Genomic DNA, 24,918 nt, shown 5'->3' with positions numbered 1-24,918 from the left:
GACAACCAAACGAAATTTCACTTTGTACTAGAGTCTTGTTACATTACAGAGTTCATGTTTCATTCAGTTTTTGTTGTCATGTAGTTGCATTTTAATTTACTCACCTCTGCAGGGAGCTTGGAAGTTCGATTGTCCAACGGCAAGGATGAGTGTTCCGGTAGAGTGGAAGTCCGTCAGGGTGAAACTTGGAAAACAGTTTGTGATGCAGACTGGACCCAAAGTAAAGCCGAGGTGGTTTGTGAGTTGCTGGAGTGTGGCAAAGCTTTGAATGCTCCAGGAGGTGCCCATTTTGGTGAAGGCAACGGGTCTGTGGTGGAGGCGAGTAATTCCTGCTTCGGCAACGCGACTTCTCTTCAGCAGTGTTCAGTCAAAGGTTTCAGGGCATCACAGTGTGGGCACGAACGTGATGCTGGAGTTGACTGTGCAGGTAAAGTTATGATGATTATTTTATTTTATTTGCCCTAAGTGTAAATGTGCCCCATGCTTTTAAACTCACTGTCTATATTTTGGTTTGTTTCAGGGTATTTTGAACCAAACTGATTCTTTGCCCAATTCTTTTTTAAGTGTTGCACACTTTTTGATGCACCAAGCTTCACGATCTGTCATGCTTGCACTTGCTTAATGCACAAAACCATTGCAGTGCAGATGGATGGGTTTCAGAAACCAGTCAGCTTTGCAGCTTTTAGTGGAAAAACCCTCAATATAATATCTAATTAAAACCAAAGCATTAAAAAGGAAGAACCTCGGCTTCATCTCAATTTGGTTCAGCCTTTGTCTCCTGAATGTGAATTGTAAATAATTTGATTCATTTTTTTCCTGCTGTTTTCAGGTCTGATTACTTGTTGGAAATGTTTTACTATGAACTGTTGTCTCCTTGATATTTGTACTAAATGTTTCTGCAGCACAGCTGCGGTTGGTTGGCGGTTCGGGTCAATGTTCTGGAAGAGTGGAGGTCCACTATAAAAGCCAGTGGGGTACCGTGTGTGATGACAACTGGGAAATGAGCGATGCTGATGTTGTTTGTAGACAGACCGCTTGTGGTCATGCAGTCTTTGCTCCAGGGAATGCTCATTTTGGAAGAGGCTCTGGTCCAATATGGCTAGATAATGTGGAGTGTACAGGCCAAGAATCTGCTCTCACACACTGTACACATCCTGGTTTTGGAGAAAATAACTGCGGTCACGGTGAAGATGCCAGCGTCATCTGTTCAGGTAAAAAAAAAAAAGCCTTGTTTACTTTGAAGCCACAAATGATCTTTTTCCTCTAATATAAGTGATAAATGGTCCGCACTTATATAGCGCCTCTCAGAGTAAGGACTCCAAAGAGCTTTACACTACAGTGTATCATTCATCCATTCACACACACATTCACACACTGGTGGGGATGAGCTACAATGTAGCCACAGCTGCCCTGGGGCACACTGACAGAGGCGAGGCTGCCGAGCACAGGCGCCACCGGTCCCTCTGACCACCACCAGCAGGCAAGATGAGTTAAGTGTCTTGCCCAAGGACACAACAGCAGAATTCTCTGTCCGGAGCCGGGATCGAACCTGCAAGTTTTCGATTACTGGACAACCCGCTCAACTTGTTGAGCTACTGCTGCCCCTGTGATGGTTCTCAATTCAATTCAAATTCAATTCAAAAATACTTTATTAATCCCAGAGGGAAATCTACATATTTCTTCCAGGTGATCTACAGAAGCCCCAAATTACTTTAAGTCCATCACCAGTGGTAAACTGGGGGGAGAAAGTGGAAATCACCTGCAGTCGGTCAACCAACTCAACTCAACTCTATTCAACATTGAGCGGGACATTCGTGTTGAAAAACAGGCAAGGCTCAATGAATATGAAGAAGTTCTCCACTCAAACAGATGCGACCTTCATCTTCCCTAAAGCGGACTTCAGCCTTAATGGGTCGTACTTCTGTGAATATCAGACGGAAGGACCTGAACGAGGAATCATCTATTATCCTCAAGGAAATACTGCTGATCTTTCAGTCATCGGTGAATAAAAATAAAGATTGACAGTGAATTAAATATTGTTCACAGTAAATTTTCAACACTTATTAATTACAATCTACCTCTGCCTTGCAGTGAAGTTGGAGAAGCCCAGCATCTCCCTGACATCCGCTCACTCAATGGTGATCTACAGTCCTGTGAAGATATCGGTACCCAGAGGAAGTGCATTCTCCATCACTTGCTCTACTCATTCCACATTCCCAGATGGTGTCTTCTATCTAATAAAGTCCAAGACGAACATTACCAAATCACCTCAAGCATTCGGCCACTCCCTCTTCTACATGGCGTACTTTGAATTTCCAGAAGTAGACGTTGAAGACTCAGGAGAGTACGCTTGTGTGTACGGGATTAACATTTCCTCAGCATCCTTCAAATCTCTTCCCTCAAAGTCACTCCAGGTCACGGTCATTGGTAAGGCCCAAGAAGTAACTCTTCTGCTGTTTTAGTGTTATTTTTATTCTAGTGAGTTTTCTTGTTCACTAATACTTGGTAAACTTTTAATCCCTGCAGCAACATCATCCTCTTCGGTCGTAGCGGGTGTTGTGAGTTTTTTAGTGATTGTGCTTGTTGTGTTGGTTATCGGCTACTGGGTCTGGAGAAAGAAATGGAGAGTTGCAGGTAAAATTCACAATATATGCATTTTATGTGTTGTGTGTATATATGTATATGTATATGTATATATATATATATATATATATATATGTATATATATATATATATATATATATATATATATATATATATATTTATATATATATATATATATATATATATATATATATATATATATACACACACATGTGTGTGTGTGTGCGCAAACACACGTGTGTGTATTGCCTTTTTGTTTTGATTGTATTATATTTTCCCGTAAGTAATTATTGGTAGGTGATTGTCTGGAAGCATTTATTTTCTTGTAGAAATTGTGACATTTGTGTCAAGTCCATCTACCCTTTGAGAAAAGGTGATGCTGGTTTTATCCCACTTTTCAGGGACCTTGGTTCAGTTTAGCAGCAAGTTTCAAGAAAGAACAAAAGACAACGACGACCAAAGCAATGGGGCAGTTGATGAAAGGTGGGAAAGAAGGACAATAGCTTCTCTTGATGATCCATTTTCCCTCAATCTGGGTTATGCATATTCTGCTTAGTGGTTGTGATCTAATGTGGAAATAATGTGTGTGTGTGTGTTTTATTTTTGGGGTTTTGTTTTTATACATTAAACAAGCTGGATGTTTTTTTCTTGTAATGGTTCTCATCACCCTGATTCCGTTTAGGGAACGCACAAACCAGATTTATGAACATCAACAACTCTGCAGCCCAGTGATCACCAACAACGAAGTTCAATCTGAAGACCTGGCAGGACAAGTGTGTCATGAGCTGGAACCTTTAGTTGATCCATGATGATGACGAAGATCAAGCAGCAGTTTACTTCTGTTTTCAGAGGCTTAATTTTATTCACAGAGCTGCAAAACATCAGAATGAAAGATAACGTTTGAGGATGGAGTTTGTAAAGTCACGAGATGCGAACACAAGTTGGTGCAGACTTCTACATTAAAGCAGCAAAGTGTGTGTGTGTGTGCGTGCGCGCGCGCGTGTGTGCATGTGTGTGTGTGTGCGTGTCCGCAAGGCCGGATTAACCATATGGGCAACTGGGCAATTGCCCAGGGCCCACGAACTCTAAAGGGCCCAGGGCAGCAAGGGCACGAGCAAAATACTGTATCTGTAATCTCCCACTTTATATTAAACTAGGGTGACCATGCGTCCTGTTTTCCCCGGACATGTCCACTTTTGACTCTCTGTCCGGGTGGGTGGGTGGGGGGGGGGGGGTCTTGAATTGATGAAAATGTCCGGCTTTTCATTCAGGAGCAGGGATCGAATTATGAGGGAGCTGTATATCCTACACATCCAGGGGAGCCGGAAAAAAGTTTCTGCCTATATTACATCATTTATGGACTCTTCTGAGCAGAGAGCACAGACAGCGATACAGCGCTGCGTTATTGCGCAGCACTCCAGGCTGTTGCGTCCAGCGCACGGTCCATTCTCAAAGTGGCGCAACCAAAAAACTATAATTAGCACACGATCGTTCATATCTGCACATGTTCTCTATTTTCTGTCTTATTTGCGCCTGAAGCGCTCTGCTACTGCGCAGCTCATCACCTGTGCTGCGGTGATTTCACCTCACTGATGCAGCATCGAAACGCGCTCTCCGCTTTACGGTCAGGAGATCCCTTTGGTCTGCTCAAAAGTTACTGATAAGGTGAAAAAGTAAGAATCCAGGCAGCAGTTTTTCTGGAGAGTTTAGAGGAGATGCAGGAAGATGAGAGACAGACAGGACAGGAAATAAAAACAAGAAAACAAAACAAAGTGTTGAAAAGTAAAATGTAGGCAGATGTATCTCCACTACACGTTTTTACCTGTATAAAACAATAAGTTATACACATGTAATATTTATACATCTGATACAATTCAGATCACCTTCAAAACTCAGTCACACACCCAGGGTTGTTTCAAGGCATTTTGGGGGCAAAGGCAAAATTACCCCCCCACCCCCCCACCCCTTCATAACTGGGCTCCCCAGAAGCCTCTGTGTAATTCCTACCCTCTCCAGGAGTGTTAGTTATACAGTGTTTATAAAAGCCCCTCAGACATCGCTGACATGTTATCAGATGAAAAACTAAATTATCAGACATGCTGTCTCATCTGCTGCTTTTCTAAACTTGCAAAAAGTAACAAAACTATTTGAAAGCCACTATTTGTGGATTCTCTGAAAGTTTCCATGGAGTGTGTGACAACTTATTTTTTCATTGATCCTATCGTCTAATCTCACAGCTGAAACAAGCATCCTTAATAATCTGTGCACAGGAAGCGTACCGATGCTGTAGTAAAACAAAAGGTATAATAATTTATTATTAATAAAACCTTGTTGCAGCACTAAAGCAGAAAAATGAGATTTTGCAGTAAATATGCTAAATGTTTACATATGAATTTTTAGAGCCCTTTAATTGGCAGAATCTGATATTAATTTAGTTCTTACAAAAACTGGGTCCCAACGTGGTTTGTGTGGCGTTGCCATAGTGTGACGTCATAGGCACAGATCCCCTGTCCTCTTGTTTGGAAATGGAAATATGATCACCCTACATTAAACAAACTGTCCACCCGGGCTTTTGCGCTGCACAGAGACGCTTCGCTGCCTATGACTTTGAACGTCAGTTGAGAGTCAGTCTCATGCAGACTGACCAATGAAGAGGGCCTCAAGTTAAGACCCTCTCCTCATTGGCCAGTCCACATGATGTGGGTCAAAGGTTACCCTGAGCGGGTTACGTGATGTCAGGCATTCAAGTATTGAGTATATTTACTGCATATTACAGTAAAATATTCTGCATGTGACCACATTATGGTGATCCTTGGGTCGTGATGATGGGGCCCTTGAATATTGTTGCCCAGGGTACAACAAAGTGTTAATCTGGCCCTGTGTGTGTGTGTATATATGTGTAACGGGGGTGGGGGGGGGGGGGGGGAGGACGACATTTGTAAAACAAGCAACAAAACAAAATGCTTCATAATTTTATTTAGATGTTTTTTTTAACTATATAGAATAATTTGAACAGGCTTTATTTTACTTTTGGTTTTTTAAAGCTGCTATAGCAAACTTGGAAGACAAATTAGCTCAAAACATTTTTTCAATCCTCGTAACAACGTTCTAACATAGCTATTAATAAATAATAATATTATAAAAAAATTATAATATGGTTCTCTTGCATGTTTTATATACTTCCACCAATAACATGTTTCAGATCAAAAGCAACCATTGGACCATCCAGTTGTTGGTCTCGCAAAACCATCGCACTTCTTTGGGACAAGCTACCAGAGTCCCAAAAAGAAGAACACAATGATGTTTGGTTCTAGACAAAGGTGACTGGTGTTTAGGTCTTTCTCGTTTCCTCGGGCAGTGTGGGTTTCCAGTTCTGGCAGAAGTGTCTCAGGGAAGATAGCCGAGGGGAGTGGTCAGTGTTCCATGACCGTGTTTGCATTCAAAACCTAGCTTGTTCTGTAGATTCACTGTAGCAGCTTTAAGGTGATTGTTTATGAGACAAATTTCAATGTTTGCAGAAGTTAAAATGTTTTTTATGTCAGTTTATTAAATGATGCCACATAAATCATTCTACTTGAAAAATAAATAAAAAAATTACTCTCTTTACTTACTGCTAAAAGGGATGAAATTTGTAATTTGCAGAACATTAAAGTTGTCTTTCTGTTACATAGTTTGATTTTTATTATATGCCGATGAGTTCATTGTTGGTTCTTATAAAATCCTTAATTCAAGTGATTTGACTGTTAACAAACATTTTAATACGATTCAGATGTGTTTAATATCAATAACGGCATGTTAGCTACAAGGGCTATGTTAGAATCAAGGGCTGTGTGCTGTACTCACATCAGCCAGCCCCTCTACCTCCATCCCATACATCTGTGCTTGAGATCAAACCAACATTATTATTTGTGATCAACATGGCTACCATGGAATATTGCAGAATAATCATGTGTGAGTATTGTCTAATGGAGTGGGCTGGGGACATCCTTGTGGAGCTTCAAATGCTGAGTGCAATGATAAAAGAGGAAACGCCAAAGACCTTAAAAGACTGAGGTCTTAGTGGCCATCGTCGTCTCGTCGTCTTCCTCCGCTTATCCAGGTCCGGGTCGCGGGGGCAGCATCCCATTTAGGGAGCTCCAGACCGTCCTCTCCCCGGCCTTCACCAGCTCCTCCGGCAGGACCCCAAGGCATTCCCGGACCAGATTGGAGATGTAACCTCTCCAACATGTCCTGGGTCAACCCGGGGGCCTCCTGCCGGCAGGACATGCCCAAAACACCTCCCCCTATAGTTGGAACGCACCCTCAGGTCACCCTTCTTAAAGGTGGGGACCACCACCCCGGTCTGCCACTTCACAGGAACTGCCCCCGATGACCATGCAATGTTGCAGAGACGTGTCAACCACGACAGCTCTACAAGATCCATAGCCTTGAGATACCCAGGACGAACCTCATCCGCCCCCGGGGCTCCGCCGCTGTGTAGTTGTTTGACTACCTCAGCAACTTCTGACTCCGAGACAGGAGAGTCCATCCCCAGGTCTCCCGGCTCTGGTTCCTCCTCGGAATGTGCATAGGTGGGATTGAGGAGCTCCTCTAAGTATTCCTTCCACCGTCCGACTATAGCCCCAGTTGAGGTCAGCAGCTCCCCATCCCCCTGCAAACAGTGTGAGCGAGTTGCTGCCTTCCTCTCCTGAGGCGCCGGACAGTTTGCCAGAACTTCTTTGGAGCCGATCGATAGTCTTTCTCCATGGCCTCACCAAACTCCTCCCACGCCCAAGATTTTGCCTCGGCAACTGCCACTGCTGCACCCCGCTTGGCTAACCGGTACCTGTCTGCTGCCTCCGGAGACCCACAGACCAGCCACGCCTTGTAGGCCTCCTTCTTCAGCCTGACAGCTCCCCAAACCTCTTGTGTCCACCAGCGGGTACGGGGGTTGCCACCATGACTGACACCGGCCACCTTGCGACCACAGCTAGCAACAGCCGCCTCAACAATTGCAGAGTGGAACAAGGCCCACTCGGAGTCAATGTCCCCCACTGCTCTCGGGATGCGGTCAAAGCTCTGCCGGAGGTGGGAGTTGAAGACAGTCTTAATAGGTTCTTCTGCCAGACGTTCCCAGCAGACCCTCACTATGCATTTGGGTCTGCCAGGTCTATGCGGCATCTTCCCCAGCCATCTGATCCAACTCACCACCATTTGGTGATCAGTTTACAGCTCTGCTCCTCTCTTCACTCTGGTGTCCAAAACATACGGCCGCAGGTCAGATGATACGACTACAAAGTCTATCATCGACCTGCGACCTAGGCTGCCCTGGTACCAAGTGTACCGACGGGCATCCTTATGTTTGAACATGGTGTTCGTTATGGCCAAACTGCGACTTGCACAGAAGTCCAATAACGAAACACCACTTGAGTTCAGATCAGGCGGGCCGTTCCTCCCAATCACACCCCTCCAGGTCAAGCTGTCATTGCCCACGTGAGCATTGAAGTCCCCCAGCTGGACAATGGAGTCCCCTGGTGGAGCACTATCTAGCACTAGTCCCAGGGACTCCAAAAAGGATGGGTACTCTGAACTGATATTTGGCCCATAAGGACAAACAACAGTCCGGACCCGTTCCCCGACCCGAAGGTGCAGGGAAACCTCCCTCTCGTCCCCCAGGGTAAACCCCAACACACAGGCAGAGAGTCTTGGGGCTAACAAAAAGCCAACCCCAGCCCTCCGCCTCTCACCCGGAGCAACTCCAGCAAAGGAGAGTGTCCAACCCCTCTCAAGGACTTGGGTTCCAGAGCCAATGCTATGTGTCGAGGTGAGTCTGACTATATCTAGCCGGTACCGCTCAACCTCTGTCACAAGCTCCTGCTCCTTCCCCACCAGCGAGGTGACATTCCATGTCCCAAAAACCAGTTTTCTTGTCCGGGGATCGGACCGCCAAGGCTCCCGCCTTGGTCTGCCACCTGATCCACATTGCACCGGACCCTTCATGTTCCTCATGCAGGTGGTGGGTCCACAGTTGGATGAGCCCATGTATCCGGTTCGGGCTGGGCCCGGCCGGACTTCACGGGCAAAAGCCCGGCTACCAGGCGCTCGCTCACGGGCCCCAACCCCAGGCCTGGCTCCAGGGTGGGACACCGGTAACCCTCCGGGCCGGGTACTCCAACTCTTTGAATTCTCTTCCATGAAAGATTCTGTGAACCGTTCTTTGTCTCACCCTTCACCTAAGACCAATTTGTCATGGGAGACCCTACCAGGGGCACAACGTGCCCCAGACAACATAACTCCTAGGATCATTAGGGCACTCAAACTCCTCCACCACGATAAGGTGACGGTTCAAGGAGGAGCAGTGTGGCAAGGAGGTCTTAGTGGCAGGGAACTTAAATTCTATACTTGCGCATTGATGGCTTAAGTCCCAACAATAGCTTTTATGATAATGTAATGCAGATCTGAGTAACAGCATTCCAAGTAAATGAAAGCTGGGTAGAGGGAAGCTCAGCAGAACTTCTGCATGCACTCTGCTGTGTGTCCATTGTGAGTTCTTGATTTGGGGCCAAACCAGCTATTATATGTTATATGACAACTGAAGAGAGAGCCAGAAGATGTAATTGACTTTTTTGGGACATTTTACTTCGTTAAGCAGACACAATAGTTTAGGAAGAAGAGCACACCAGAGGCAGACCCATTGCGTTGCACCCTCGATTTTGATAAGTCAATTGGTCACACAGGTCGCATCGCTGAGCGCTTCTCGGCAAGTTGCGCGATAGTCACAGCATCACACGTGGTGTAGCCGAGAACCATTACGCTACAATGGAGTGAAGGTATTGTGATATCCTTAGGTTAGGTAAGCTTGCTGAAGGTGGAAAATAAAGTGAGGGGGTTTAAGGAGTTGGAGAGGATTCTGTCAGAGTAAAACTTGGAGCGGGCGTTATTGCAAGCTCTTTTGTACATTGTGACTTGATGCTTGTAGATTTGGCTGTGTACAATGAGGCCAGTTTTCTCAGAAAGGTGTTCCTGCTTTGGGTATGAAGCGGAGTTTACCAAGGGGCTGTCTGAGCGAAGGATACTGTAGCTGTCAGTTGTTTGTTTATTTCAAACACTTTGAAGAATTTCCAGCCAGGGGCACTGTTGTCTAATCAGTAGCTGACTGATCCTGTGTGAAACCAGAAGTTGCTCATTAGTTCATATGAAACACAGCTGTGTTGGCAAAGAAAAACTTTCTGCAAGGAAACACGCCCTGGCTGAGCTAGGAGATGGAACTTTACCTCAAACAAACCATCAGAATGGAGATAAATGTTTAACAAATGTTTTGACATTAATATTGAGTTTATTTTGACCATGCACGGATGTATGTTGGTTTGTTTATGTGCCCAGCCCGGATATTCTGTATTGTGTGACACAGCATTCCAATAGGATCTGATATTTGCAGCCCCTGGGAAAACGGAGCAAGGTATATGATTTACTGCTCCTGTGATTAAGATGTGTTTTTTTTTGTTTGTTTGTTTGTTTTGTTTCTGGGTTGCTGTAACCATTGTTCATTTAATCGTTTGTAAAGTTTTCACGGTGTTGTGATTATTGGGCACGAATAATTTGTAAGCTTTTACTTACTTTTGGATTCTTCAATAAAATTCGTAAATATGGAAATATTTACCGATTTTATTACGTAATTTGGATATCCGGAGATATGCCTCGGGGCACCACCCTTTTTAACAAGGGAAAATGAATCCAAACCTCTTATCAATCTTGTCTAAACTTTCCGTGAAATCGTAACGAGCAGCAGTCATAAATTCATATCACACAAACAAATTCCCGAGACAAAATCTTAATTGGCAACACATTAACTAATATAATCACTTCAGCTCCTTCTGAAGCGTTTAGCCAATCAATATTAACCAACTTATTTTATCAAACAAACACAAACAATGAAATAATAATGATAATGTAAAACATTCTGAGGTGGTGTTATGAGATTTGAAACCCAAAATGGCTGACTCCTTTTGTCTGAGGGAGCAAGAACCCAACCACTTGTGGAATGTGTGTGTGTGTGTGTGTGTGTGTGTGTGTGTGTGGGTGTGTGTGCGCTGTGGGTGTGTGTGTCTTTTCTTCTCAGATACAGACACAAAGGGTTTAGCTTTTACCTTAACTCAATCACAGTGAAACTTAACAACTTTAAAACCGCTTCACAAAGATCAATAAACAACACAAAAGATTCAATTCAATTCAATTCAAGTTTATTTATATAGCGCCAAATCACAACAAGAGTCGTCTCAAGGCACTTCACATAATAAACATTCCAATTCACAGTTCATTAAGCCAGTCAGAAATAATGTTTCCTATAAAAGGAACCCAGCAAATTGCATCAAGTCACTGACTAGTGTCAGTGACTATACAGCAATCCTCATACTAAGCAAGCATGCAGCGACAGTGGAGAGGAAAACTCCCTTTTAACAGGAAGAAACCTCCAGAGAATCCTGGCTCAGTATAAGCAGCCATCCTCCACGATCAATCATAAATGAAATATCTCATAGTTTGTCAGCCTGGCCACAGCATAAAAACTACTTAAGTTATTAAACAATGACAAAACAAAACGGCTTACTCTTAAAATGGTCCGATGGGCGTATTTTGGTACAGGAGAGAGAGACCGTTTTTTCTATTTTGAAGCAAATCGCGCGGTGTGATTGCTTATTCTGGACTTATTAGAGAGAACAGGAGAGGAAGATCGATAGAAGGGAAAATAAAGAAAATTTTGCTGGAGCAAAACTCTTCTCTGACCGAATTCAAGGCGTCCCTTGGTAATCGCGCTGAGCAGATGTGATGATTTTCCGCTGCTTTTCCGCGGCTCGGCGTCCGCACGCTTCAGCCGCCAGGCCTCGTGCACACGCTGTCCGGAGCCGTAGCAAACGGGTGCGTCTCCACGCCAGTTGAACTGAACAAAAGACGATAAGTTTTGTTTTTCGCTGGGATTTATAGCTTTTCAGCTGTCTGGCGGGCTGGACTCTGCTGTGTATCAGCACATGCGCAGAACTTGCTTTGGTGACGTCATCACGTTGCTCACGGCTGCAGGGAATCCTGGGAAATGAAGTTATTGCTGGCGCTGATTCTTAATCTGCTTTTTCAGAGCGCAGATGACAGGCTTTTGGAGAAATTACTATATAGTAATTTCCTCATGAGGGCAGACCCTCAACAACGGTCTGATGGTTGACCTCAACAGAAGTAATTTCAGATGAACAGAAATAAAATCTCTGCACCAGTCGAGGCTCTCTCATCGCTTTTCCCTTCCTTCAATCCCGGGACTGCTACAGATGCCACAGTCTTGAAAGGGGCAAGGGTTTTCAGCCCACCTCTGCACCAGCACATTTCTGTAACTCAGAACAGGAGCATCATAGCTTTTTTTTATTTTAATGACTCAAAAAGCATCGGTTTTCACTAGAGAACACTGCAAATGTATTGAAAAAACAGGTAAACCACACCTTTAAAGATTAAATAAGGGTTATGATCAACAAAAAGGAAATTATTATTTTAAATGTAAAAGTTTTATTTGTAGTAATAGTGTTTTACCATAATGCAGCATTGATGTGAAGTTAAAGCAGAGTAAGATGGTTGTGTTGCAACTTTTAAAAAAAAGGACAGCTGAGAAATATTTCGACAAGTTAGATAGGACTGGCGTGATTCACTCTGTGGGTTCAGAGGTCAAGTTCGCTTCCTGACCTTTGCTCTCAAATAGACATTCTTTTGATCTAAATGTTCCAGTTGGTCTTGTCTTGAGTTTATTAATCACTAATTGAATTTTAAATCACACATAAATATATAAAAAAGGTTATCAGCTTTCTGTTAGCTTTATGATGAATAAAATATGTCACTTTTCATCTAGTTTTGCTGGAATTGTGTAAAACAAAAAAACGTCTCTTTTGGGTTTTGTCTTTAATGATTAATGATAATGTCAACATGTGTCCAGTTTGCAGTCCAAGTCCAGGCAGTCCTTTTTGTTCATAACAATCATTCAGCATGACTTTCAGAGTATTTAGGAGATAATCACATTATTATTTTAAATACTCTGTCCAGACTCTGGATTTTAAAAAAAGGTAAGAAGTCCAATTATTCTGTTTTGTGATTTTAACAAATTTTAAGAAAAATTCCAAAAGGATTTTTTTTCATCATTTAATGAAAAATTGTATACTATAAAAACTATATATATATATATGTGTGTGTGTATATATGTGTGTGTATATGTATATATAATCAGAGTGAGCACGTTTTTGATCATTTTTATTGACTTGACAGAATTTGGCTTGATTTGAAGACTCAACATGAGCTGCTTTGTTGTGGAAAAAATACATTTTTTATTTTTATTGATGGCAGGTGAGTTTTTTTTTCTGTATTTGATCTTTACCTTTAGCGCATATATGCTGATGCACATTCTCAATTCAAGAAAAAAAGTGACATATATGCATTAAAATGATAAATAAATGAATTAAAAGCAGTGTTGGGAGCATACAGCGTTATTTTTTAGGGAAAAGGCCTGTCTAATTAATTACATCTACTTTTCCCTCTTTGCAACGCCGTTACTGTTACTGGGCAATAAAATAGTGTGTTACTACAATGTGGATGAATCGCAGTGAGAGATTGGGTGAAATTAGAGTTTCAGTACACACAATTCAGAGATCAGACATACATAGGCAAAGCCACATGACAAGAATTGGTGACTATGGTCATTCGCAACCCAGAGTCGCGCTACCTTAATAGAGATCAGAGGGTTACATGAGGGTTGGTTCAGGTGGAGGAAAAAAAAGGCACTTCAGAGTTACCCTCCACAGGGAGGGCAGTTTTGCTCTGCAAAAAACACCTCAGACAGATATGCAACAGACTTCAGACATCACACAACATAAGTGTCCACTAGGTGGGGTGGTGGGTTTGGGACTCCCCACATGTCAGTTCCTGCAGCCACAATAAGCAGTGCACGTCACCTCAGTCTGGACAGGGGAGGGAGGTTGTTGGGGTTTGGAGGGCACAGTGACTCCTGGAACAATTTGGCGGCCTTCACAGCCCGCAGTCCCGCCCAGGCTGGGATAGGAGACAGAGTTGCCATAGCGACGGCAGTATTCCACATTTCTTCTGAAAATGTAATCGTTGCAGCCTTACAGGCTCAAGGGCACCAGATTCAGATTAGAAACTGTTTTGGGGACAGACAGAGATAATTTCCTCTCTCTCTTAAAGTTCCGTTGGTCCTCAACCTCTCAAAATCCCAATAATGGCGTAAATTAATCTATCCCAATCCGTGCTGATTCGTCCACTCTCTCCTTGATGGCATCCATCTTTTGTGCCAATGCATGAATCTCAGCCAACGTTCCAAGCTTACGATTCATCTCGACAATTATGTGTCTGTGAATTCACGAGGAATATTGGCGCTCTCCCTGAGCTCAGGTTCCACTGTTTCCAGGAGTCCATGATATGACCAGCTGGGTCTGTCCCAGAGGGGCACCCGGGAACCCCTTCTCCCATTCTCATCGTTGAAAAATTTTTATCAATCGCGTTGAGTGACCAGCTGACAAGATCCATTAGTAATTTCAGTTTTCAGTTTCCAGAAAAAATGCAGAAGCAGCCGTGCACCCAAAGATAGTCAAAGAGCCTCGGGGGTAAGATAGGGAGGAGAGGAGGAAAAAAGCATCTGCACTCTCCAAGAGCCGGAGCCCGTTTTAGCTAAAATGACTGATGGTGCGATCTGACGCAGTAAATCAATTACATTTTTGACAACGTAATTTGTAACTAACTAGCTCATCACCACCACTGTGTGAATGTGTGTGTGTGAATGGGTGAATGACTGATTGTGTTGTAAAGTGCCTAGGGGGGTTCCAGGACTCTAGAAGGCACTATATCAAATACAGGCCAGGCCAACTACCACTAGTTACTTTTTTGCAATGCCCAACACTGTAAAAAAGTTAACATTTTCTTACTTTTATAGCAAATATTTGATTATGTGTCTTATTTATTGTAAATTTCCCAGAATACACCATTTATTTGGTGTATTTCATTTCATTTGTGAACAATCCTAAAGCTAACTTGATTATCTGTGCAAATGTTCTTTAGGTTTGCTGAGTCTACCACTGCATACAGGTATATCAATTCCATTTATTTAAAAATAAATAACCCTATTAAAATGTTTTTAGTAATTTTAAAGCTTTCACTTCTCATTTCCAGAATGCCAGAAAATCCGGCTAGTTGGATCTTCACGTTGCTCAGGTAGAGTGGAGATCTTCCATGAAAACAGTTGGGGAACCGTGTGTGATGACCACTGGAGCCTCTCCAACGCTGACGTTGTGTGCCGAGAGTTGAACTGTGGAATGGCTTTGGAGGCCAAAAGGAATGCTTTTTTTGGAGAGGGCAAAGAGGAGATCTGGCTGGATGATGTACAATGTACTGGCATAGAGCCCTCCATCGTTAAGTGCCAACACAGTGCTATTGGGATACATAACTGCGCCCATTCCGAAGATGCTGGAGTCATCTGTTCAGGTATGCCGATTCATTGCTTTACTCTGAAAAACGTATCTAAATGCAAAACTCAGCTGCTGGTTTCTATTTTCATCAGTAATTGAGTGAGAGTTAGGGCGGATCGTCTGCTTCTCAAATTCAGAGTCAACATTCAGAAAAACAACCAGTCACTCTATTATAGTCCATTTAGAATCCCCATTAAACCCAGCTTGCTTGTTTTTGATGCATGAGTACACCCGAGGATCTAGAAATAACTCACATTTGGTCACAACTAAATGTTAGCTAATCTATTCATAAAGAACAAAGCACAGTTATGAAAAATAATAAAGCAAACGATAAAGAAATTTCCCGTGGTAATAAAGAAACAGTAGTTGCATTGTCTCTATTCAGAAACACTTGAGGTGTTATTAATAATAAAGCTCAACTTCACTGAAAAACCATCTCTATTGGAAAAGACCAGAGAACGTCTCGACTAGTAGATGTTAACCATTACCATTAGAAACTCCACAACAAGGCAAAACTCCTTCAGGCTTGTGTTGTTTGTCGAGTTAAAGCATCAACATTGCAAAGAAAGTGGAATCAGTTTTTCCCCTCAGTATGACTTACAAAGCATTCATTCTTACTAGAGACCGCAAATGTATTAATAGTATGAGCAAAGCTGACCTTTAATGTCATGTTCTGCTTATGTGTTAGACCACGTGCGTGTCGTGAATGGAAGCAATCGCTGTAACGGCAGAGTGGAGGTCTTCCACGAAGGCCAGTGGAAACGAGTGTGCAGCAGTGACTGGGGAAAGAACACAGCCGAAGTGCTGTGCCGTGAGATCAGGTGTGGCTCTCCTGTTGTTGAGTCTGCAGCACAATATTTTGGAGAGGGTCAAAGCCTGTCAGGACTCAAAACTAGCTGTGCTGGAAATGAGACCTCCATCTCAGAATGCCAGCTTTCAGATTTCAGAGAGAGTTGTGTTGATGCCACCATTGTTTGCAAGAGTAAGTCAATCACAGCTTACCAACAGTAATTTGTTGTCATTTCAGTGTGACACATTTTCTTTTCCATGAATTTAATCTGAATCCTGTATTTTCTCCATGTTTGACAGACAACAAGCCAATACGGTTGGTAAATGGGACTAATCGTTGTTCTGGTCGAGTAGAAGTCCTCAATGACGGACAGTGGGGAACCATTTGTGATGACAGATGGGGGATTCAAGAAGCAGAAGTAGCATGCAGAGAGATGAACTGTGGAAGTCCTGTTGCAGTTAAGAACAGGGCCTTCTATGGAAGAGGCCCCCAGCAGGTTTGGATGGATGATATTGAGTGCACTGGCCACGAGAATTCAATTACTGACTGCCCACATCGAGGCTTTGGACAACACGACTGTGACCACAGTGAAGATGCAGGCGTTATGTGCTCAGGTACAACATGCTTCCCTTTTGTTGAGGCTTGAAAAAATACAAGCTCAGACCCATTCACGTTTTCATTTGTCTTCTTTCCAGAAACTGTGAGACTGATCAATGGGACTGACAGATGCTCTGGCAAGTTGGAGGTCTTCCACAGTGGTCGTTGGGGCAAGATTTGTAATGATAATTGGAGCCTCAGAGAGGCCGCAATTGTCTGTAAAGAACTGAATTGTGGCTCTCCAAAGAAAACCCAAGATTCTGTCGGCTTTGGTGACAGCACATTGACAGGCTTCAGGAATCGGTGCTCTGGTAACGTGAGCTCAATTAGCCAGTGTACGCTTGAGGAACATGTGGGGAGATGTGATGGCGCTTATGTTTCATGTGCAGGTAAGATGTTCAGCGTTATTCTTCCTTATCACATATCTTCTACCATTGAGGCTCACTTTGATCCAGATTACATCTGATAACTGAGGTGTTGTGGAGTACCTAAAAGTCAGTGTCTTATCTGCATTTGATATCAGTGAGTAATTGAAAATTGGAGAATAAAGAAGAATTTCCTATCAAACGTGTTACTTTTCCACATAGGCCCCATTAATGGGGAAAAACAACTTCTACTAAAAAAATTTCAATGAGTACAACTGACTGTTGTCTCTAGTTTTCTTCATTTAACTTTTGCACAAAGTAGGTCACTGTTTAGAGAATCTTTTATCAATAATCAAAGTTTTGCAAGGCATTGTTTAAATCAATCAATCAATCAATCAAATTTTATTTCTAAAGCGCTTTTCAAACAAAGTGTTATTCAAAGTGCTTTACAAAATGACCCCAGATTCCCATAACAGGTTAAAAACATTAACAAACATATGCAATCACACGCACACAAACACAGACTCACACACACACACACGAGTAAAAATTATATTAGGCTGAGTCCAGATGAGCCAAGTAAGGTAACGCAAGGAAATGTCATTGTTTGACTCAGGACTCATTTTGACTTGTTTTACACATACTTTTCTTTAATATCATTATGTTAAGATGGCACCAGCATGGCAGACATGCCATCTGTTTCTACCTGTAACAATGTTTTTTTTGTGTGATTCTGCTCTTGCTTGTTGATACAAGCTCACTCTTGATATATGATCGCCACACTCTTCTACAAATGTAATCGACTATGAGCTTATCACTGTCTGCTCAAGGAGATAATGACCCAACCCACTTGTGTTTGACTTAAATACCAGTCTGCCTGTGTCACTTAGCTCAACCTCCTCACATAAAAAAGCAACATCGCCGGCGTGGAAATTAAGAAGGTATCCTGTTTAAATCCAAAACCCATCTGTTGGGAATCGAGCAGAATTTTGGAGTGCATTCAATCCTGTAAGAAGGTCCCAAGTGTCTGTTGTTCCTACGGACTGCTGCTCCACTCCTCATCTTTTCTATCGCCATCAGCAGGGGGTAAACCCTGACAATCTCTGGCGCATAACATCAAAATTGGCAGGAGATCAGGACTGGCATGTCCCCATATCTGCTCTGCTGATTTCATTCAAATCCTCAGGGTCATCAAGTCAGTCCCCATCCCTTGAGGGATCCCTCAAGGTTCCTTCCTCAGCCCACTACACTTCTCCCTTTATATTTTGCCTTAAGGAGCTAGTTTTTAGACTGAATGCTGTTTCATACCATTAATATGGAGTTGATTGCCAAGTCTATTTTTCATTTAAGCCCACTGACTCTACCAAGCCTCTGTTTGAGTGTCTTCACAATATCAAAGAAGTCTGGCTGAAAATTTCCTCCACCTTAATTTTCAGTCCTGACAATGTTGAAGAGACTTAGTAACCTGCCCTCCACTATCTTTCTTCTCATGTCTCCTCTACTGTTGCCAACATTGCACTGAAAGAGGACCCCGTCCTGAAGACGGATGCTCAGGCCAATAGCACAGTCAAGTCCTGCTTCTACCACCTTAGGCAAATTTCTAAATTATAGCCCATACTCAGTGTTCTTCTTCTAGAAATTGTGATTCATAACTCAAATTCAAGCTGCTCTCTCCAGGCTTCAGCTTGTCCAGAATTCAGCAACAAGGCTCTGCTTTTTGCATTCAAATCTTTGAACAGTCAGTCCCCCACCCCACATCTGAGCAAGCTACTCCATTTCTACCACCCTCTTCATGCACTCAAGTCTGCAGAGCAGCTCCTTCTCACTGTCCCTGAGGCACATTTGAAGACCCGCTGGGAAACAACTTTTTCTATTTGTGCCCCAAAACGTTAGACCTCACTACCTCTCAAGGTTAGGCAAGCACCCTCTATCACCAATTTTAAATAATGCCTGAAAACACACCATTTCTCCCTAGCTTTTAACTCTTAAACCTGGTCTTAGCTTTAAGTTAGATTTTGTCATTCTTCCTTCCACCTTGTTGTTAATTTTAATCTGTGGAATGTTACCAAGTGGTTCCACCTTGTTTGTTGTTTTTTTTTTCTTGTCCTTTTAATGCTTGTTATGACCTGTGCAACTGTTTCGGCCTGTGCTTTATTAATCTGCAGCACTTTGGTTGGTAGTAATGCCTTATTAACAGCGCACCATAAAATCAAGTGTTATGGTATAACAACTAACTCTCTGATGACCTAGATTTGCAATGCATTTGATGATAAACCTTGCCTGACATTATGTAACCTAATCTCTCCCCAGGTAATCCTCCCATTAGACTTGTCAATGGCACAGACCGCTGTTCTGGCAGAGTGGAGATTCTGCATAATGATCAGTGGGGAACAGTGTGTGATGATGCTTGGGATATCAAAGATGCTCAGGTGGTGTGCAGAGCCATGAACTGTGGAACTGCTAAGGCAGCCAAATCTTCAGCATTTTTTGGTCCAGGCCAAGGAGAAATCTGGCTAGATGATGTTGCATGCACTGGCAATGAGACGTCTCTTTTGCACTGCCCCCGACCCCCCTTTGGAGAAAATAACTGTGGACACGGAGAAGATGCGGGAGTGATTTGCGCAGGTATTTATGTCTATTACTTTTTCATCAGTGTAAAAGTGAGACTGAAACAACATTTCTGAACATCTCTCCCTTGATGCATTTTAGCTTTCATCAGACTGATCAACGGCTCTGACCAGTGTTCAGGCAGAGTTGAAATCTATCACAGTGATCACTGGTCACCTGCATTCAAATCCAACTTTGGACAGAATGAAGCTGCAGTGGTGTGCAGGGAGATGGACTGTGGAGATCCTGTCAGGTTCTCTGGGTTACTTGGACAACGTGAAGATGTCAGAGGATTGCAGATGAGTTGCAGAGGAAGAGAGAGCTCTGTCACAGAGTGCACGATCAGAGAGCATCCCAGAACCAACAATGATCAAGAAGTGTCTGTTGAATGTTCTGGTATGAACTTTACTCTTTTCCAAAAATCATCCATCATTTTTAAAACTTCATATTTTTTTCAGGTCTTTGGTCAAATGTTAAGGAATAAAAACGTATTAGAAATTAAATTACTATTAATTTCTTAAGAGCAGAATTGAAGCCCATCGGGTGGTTCCCACTACTGTCACTCCCGGACAATACAAAAATGGGCAATGAGGTGGGGCTGTGAGGATGTAGGAGGATAAATGACACCCATCAAACTCTGAGCCAATCTAGCTATGAGCTAACTGAGCTAATCGATGTTAGCAGAGGTCTGTGGGCACTTTTAGCCAGGAAAATGTGGTTGAGCAACTCTAATGTGAAACATGCATCAACTCATCGAGCTGCACTGTTTCTGCGGTCTCCCTCAGAGAGCTCCGCACGCAGCCAGTACAGAGACAGCCCTACTCCTTAGTGGTCAGACATCTGCAAAGTTTTTGCTCCGAAAGGAAGAGAAGACGGTTCATCTGCAACCTCTCAGTCAAAAGGACATGCTCCTAATTATTCATCATTTCAAGCTTTAATTACATCTAAACAGAGTTACAAAAAATATTCACTCCCCTCAGAGTTGTCATGACTGTAAACTTGACCAGTTAAACCTAAAATATTTTTTGTACCAGGCTGTAAAATGTTTATTCCTGCTGTGAAGTTGGTATTTTTTTATATGTGAGTCAATATGTAGGCCTCTGTTTTGGAGGCAGCCCCTAGCAGATGATGGGGGAACTGCAATTTCCATCACTTCCATGTTGAACATTATTAATGAGGTGCTGGATGACGGTAGGGCTGTTGCACATACCAAAGGGCATGAGCAGGTATTGTCAATGGCCAGTGGGTGTGATACAAAAAATTGGTAGTTAGGATTTGGCTCTGAATTCACTCCTGGGGGAGAATGAAAGTCTGAGTTCCTGCAAGGATGCCTTCTTGTAGTAGAGGGTGGCGGTCCATTCCTGCACTCTCCCCAATAGCAGGGAGGTGCACATGGGAGCAGGCGGTGGAATATATGGAAGGTTAGCATTCAAAAAGCATATCCAGCGTAGCCAAGACATTACAAAAAGAGTAGATAGCTGACTTACTGGTCAGATGAGTGAAGGCTGGATGAGAGATGAGGCTCTGAACACGGCATGGATTGAATGAATCAATGGCTGAGTGGTTGGGCTTCCGTTAGTTTCATGATGACGCGGTGGCATTGTCCAGGCACCTTCTTTGTGCCACAAAGAAGGTGCCTGCAGGCCGCCTATTGAGGACCACTGGACTATACTATAGTATGCTGCAATTACTATGGACTCCAGATACCATATTCAACAGCATTCATAGACTCACCCATCTTGACTCATGACAGCAGCGAACGTCTTAGCTAGTTTAAACTAACAAATAGCATTAGCAACTTCACCCCATGACAGAAGGTCCTCCAGGCTTGTGTTATTTGTGGAGATACAAGTTAGTGGTAGAGTTGTGTTGCTGTTATCCAATCCAGGGTGAGGTGTCCAACCATATAATAAAACTCCAAAACCTGCCGTCTGAAGCTCAACTGTGATGTGGACAACTTTTAGATCAGAGAAATGGTGCATCGGTATATTATTCCCTCTGAGAACGACTTCCAAGGCATTCATTTCTACGACAGACCTTCAATGTATTGATTAAACAAGTGAACCAGTCCTTCAAAAAATTAATCAGATGATAGAAAGTCACCCTGGACACTTGCTTTGTCAGTAACACAGTGGTATTATGTGTTACAAGGCTTTATAGTCTTCCTTACAAAATCCTAACCAGCGGCAGATGATGGTTCCAGTGCTGTTTTTTTATCATTCTTTTTGCAGAAACAAATCATTCTTCTTTTAATTTCCCACATCTAAATTATTGTACAAAGTGTTTCCCTCATACGTTTTCCATTTAAGATGAACATTAAAACAACTGAGCCATGACTTTTGTCAAAATAATAATCAGTGAATGACAAACTTAAACTGCATGAGAAATCACACACATGCATTGTGGGCATGCGTTTATTTCTTAGGCATTTTAAAATATTTGAACTATCTTAAAAGGTTGAATTTAATATCTGTACTTTAATATAATTTATAATTTACAGGAAATGTGAAGCTAGCTGATGGGCCTAATCGTTGTGCTGGAAGAGTTGAGTTGTACAGCAAAGGTCTTTGGAGGACAGTGTGTGGTGAATCGTCGGACATCAATGATGCGATGGTGGTGTGCAGACAGCTGAACTGTGGTGGGGCTCATAAAATTACAACAATGTCTGAGTATGGTCGTGGCTCTGGAGAGCCCTGGATCGAGCAAATTGAATGCAATGGCAGGGAATCTATCATATCTCAGTGCCCACAGAGACCGTTCATAAACCGAGCCTGCAACACAACCTCTGTCGCTGGAGTCGTTTGCACAGGTAAGGAAAAAAAAGCAAAAAAAAGTGTAATTTTTATACCGGTCTTGTTACATTGCAGATTTCATGTTCATTTTTTGTTGTCATATAGTTGCATTTTAATTTACTTGACTCTGCAGGGAGCTTGGAAGTTCGATTGTCCAACGGCAAGGATGAGTGTTCCGGTAGAGTGGAAGTCCGTCAGGGTGAAACTTGGAAAACAGTTTGTGATGCAGACTGGACCCAAAGTAAAGCCAAGGTGGTTTGTGAGTTGCTGGAGTGTGGCAAAGCTTTGAATGCTCCAGGAGGTGCCCATTTTGGTCAAGGCAACGGGTCTGTGGTGGAGGCGAGTAATTCGTGCTTCAGCAACGCGACTTCTCTTCAGCAGTGTTCAGTCAAAGGTTTCAGGGCATCACAGTGTGGGCACGAACGTGATGCTGGAGTTGACTGTGCAGGTAAAGTTGTGATGATAATAGACCATAACATTTATTTTTCATTTCTATAGAAGAATCCTAAGTAAAAACTGTGGTTAGATATAGCATGCTGTTGAGAAATCATGCTTTTGGCCTTTTTACACTACATTCAGCTTGTTCTTGGCCAGGTGCGGTCATTGCATTTCATTGTTCACGCAGAGCTGACCACTTTTTTCAGCCCTGTTTCTCTGAGATTCATTTCATGAGCTGAACCAACACAGCCACCTATGGACTGATTGGCTGGCGGAAGTTTTGTCACTCTCATGCCTACCTTGCCAGTGGCAGCCTCTTATTGGCACAGATGGAATCAGCCAGTGACGGCTTCCTGCATGAGCAATTCATTAGCAGTCTGGATGCAGTGGGGTGAACATCTATTCTTGCTGACGCTCATACTGGGCACAACTGTAGAGGCAGCGCGATAATTGTGAGAACTCTTGGATGGAAGAGGAGACCACATCAGTACTGATGCTAAGTAAGACAATTAGGAAGTTGTGTGCTTCATGTCAGAGTCTCGACAAGGAACGCTGCTCAACAAGACCACCCCTTTCCACCTCGGGGTCCTAAACAGAAACTTATTTTGACGGCCCCATTGTTACAAACCCAGAGGTTTCTGCTCTCTGCTCTCCATCCGGTGACCTCCTGCTGCAGGCCTCAGATCCTGCAGTCCTGCCATACTGCACCAGAGGCCAGCGGAGTGATATGGAGCAGCTGCACCAAATCAGTAATCAGCTGCTCCTGAAGCCTTTTAAGCCTCCTCACTCACTTATTCAGGGAGACACAGTGATAGAGGAGACACAGCGATAGAGCTGACTGTGATCTCATAAAGTGCTTTTGTAAGACACACCATGCTGGCAAATTGGCGTAATATTACCGCAATGGTATGTCTATAAACGCACCATGCCATGCGTGAACTTTGCGGCATTCCTTCTGCCTCGCTTGGTAGTAATCTTGCCACATGAGCCCCTCGCCTCTGAAGGCTGAATGTGTGTCATTCCCTAATCCCTTTGGGGCGACTGTGGGAGCCCCCCCCCCCCCCCCCCCCCCCCGCAAAAGAGGGTGGTCGCGTTAGTGACATACAATGCGCGCGCCGAGTGCCGGCCGGAAGGGCTATAAACACAGACAAACATGGCCTCTCACTAGTAACATGGCAAACTGGATGGATGCAGAGACCATGGAGCTTTTGGCCGTGCGAGAGGACCAACAGATTAGTCCCTTTTTGCGGGGACGGTGAGAGACAGCCAGCTGTTCGACAGAGTGGTGAAACTACTGGCTGAACGGGGCGTCAAGCGGGACAAAAAGCAGGTCACATCAAAGCTGACGCTGAATGCGCGACCCTGTACGTCACATGTGGGGGGGCCGCCCAGCGACCTCCCTGTATCCCGTCTTGGTTTGAGAGGTGCCTGATAGCAGTTTATTCTAGATTCAGCTTTGCTACTATAAATGCCAAAATCCTCCTCAGGGTGCCGCAGCAAATCCCTTTTTGCAAACGCTGTGGTCCTGTAAAAACAGCTTGAGAGACTCTGTTGTAGTAATCGCACTGTACTGGGGTTTCTGGTTAAAAGTTTAGTGCCCCAGTTTTGCCAAAGTTAATGAGTGCCTTTTGCCACCCGCTTGTAAACCTCCTGTCCTCAGTTTAGTTTGTCTTTGTGTTTTGTCTTTGAGGATTTTAGTTGGGGAGATTTCTAGCTTTCTAGTTTTGATAATTGTGGGTCTTTTGGTTTTGGTAATGGATTAGGTTTATTCTTTTGGTAACAAATTTGTGGTTGGTTTAGTTTAGAATTGGTGTGCTTCCCTTTTGGTCTCCTCTCTCTGGTTAAACCAGAGAGCCGCTTTAAGTCAGTTATTATTTTGCCTTCTCCCTGTTTTAGCAGAGGGAGTTTGTTTAGTTTAATTATTATAATACCCATGATCCAACCTTTTGTTATTAAACCTTTTTGAACTGCCATTTGTTAACCTCCTTCCATTCATTCATCACCATCATAACCAGACACCATTCAATTCAATTCAAAAATACTTTATTAATCCCAGAGGGAAATTGATTGCTGTAGTAGCTCAGAATAATAATAATAATCAAGTCATCAAAGAGTTGTTGTATATTACAATGGCTGTTGGCAGGAAGGATCTCCAGTAGCGGTCAGTGTTGCAGCCAAACTGAAGAAGCCTCTGACTAAAGAATCTCTTCCGTTGTCTGACAGTCTTGTGAAGAGAATGCTCAGGG

General features: G+C 43.2%; 1 protein-coding gene across 1 annotated transcript in view; it reads left to right on the top strand.

The window, feature by feature from the left end:
* Window positions 1-24,918, top strand: part of LOC107377458 (scavenger receptor cysteine-rich domain-containing protein DMBT1) — a 61,187-nt gene that overhangs the window by 28,100 nt on the left and 8,169 nt on the right. Inside the window, exons 10-34 of the mRNA XM_070548724.1 lie at window positions 113-427; window positions 903-1,211; window positions 1,687-2,001; window positions 2,092-2,427; window positions 2,527-2,634; window positions 3,006-3,087; window positions 3,287-3,412; window positions 4,203-4,277; window positions 5,963-6,016; window positions 7,085-7,167; window positions 7,661-7,860; window positions 8,193-8,260; window positions 8,597-8,721; window positions 9,321-9,343; window positions 9,563-9,660; window positions 11,375-11,475; window positions 14,677-14,703; window positions 14,788-15,099; window positions 15,772-16,065; window positions 16,173-16,487; window positions 16,569-16,859; window positions 19,146-19,460; window positions 19,545-19,838; window positions 21,943-22,251; window positions 22,368-22,682. Coding sequence (XP_070404825.1) covers window positions 113-427; window positions 903-1,211; window positions 1,687-2,001; window positions 2,092-2,427; window positions 2,527-2,634; window positions 3,006-3,087; window positions 3,287-3,412; window positions 4,203-4,277; window positions 5,963-6,016; window positions 7,085-7,167; window positions 7,661-7,860; window positions 8,193-8,260; window positions 8,597-8,721; window positions 9,321-9,343; window positions 9,563-9,660; window positions 11,375-11,475; window positions 14,677-14,703; window positions 14,788-15,099; window positions 15,772-16,065; window positions 16,173-16,487; window positions 16,569-16,859; window positions 19,146-19,460; window positions 19,545-19,838; window positions 21,943-22,251; window positions 22,368-22,682 — 4,890 coding nt within the window. The remainder of the gene's footprint in view (window positions 1-112; window positions 428-902; window positions 1,212-1,686; window positions 2,002-2,091; window positions 2,428-2,526; window positions 2,635-3,005; window positions 3,088-3,286; window positions 3,413-4,202; window positions 4,278-5,962; window positions 6,017-7,084; window positions 7,168-7,660; window positions 7,861-8,192; window positions 8,261-8,596; window positions 8,722-9,320; window positions 9,344-9,562; window positions 9,661-11,374; window positions 11,476-14,676; window positions 14,704-14,787; window positions 15,100-15,771; window positions 16,066-16,172; window positions 16,488-16,568; window positions 16,860-19,145; window positions 19,461-19,544; window positions 19,839-21,942; window positions 22,252-22,367; window positions 22,683-24,918) is intronic.

This window comes from Nothobranchius furzeri, chromosome 2 (genome assembly GCF_043380555.1).
Source record: "Nothobranchius furzeri strain GRZ-AD chromosome 2, NfurGRZ-RIMD1, whole genome shotgun sequence".
Lineage (NCBI taxonomy): Eukaryota > Metazoa > Chordata > Actinopteri > Cyprinodontiformes > Nothobranchiidae > Nothobranchius > Nothobranchius furzeri.
This window is presented reverse-complemented; position numbering and strand designations above follow the sequence as displayed.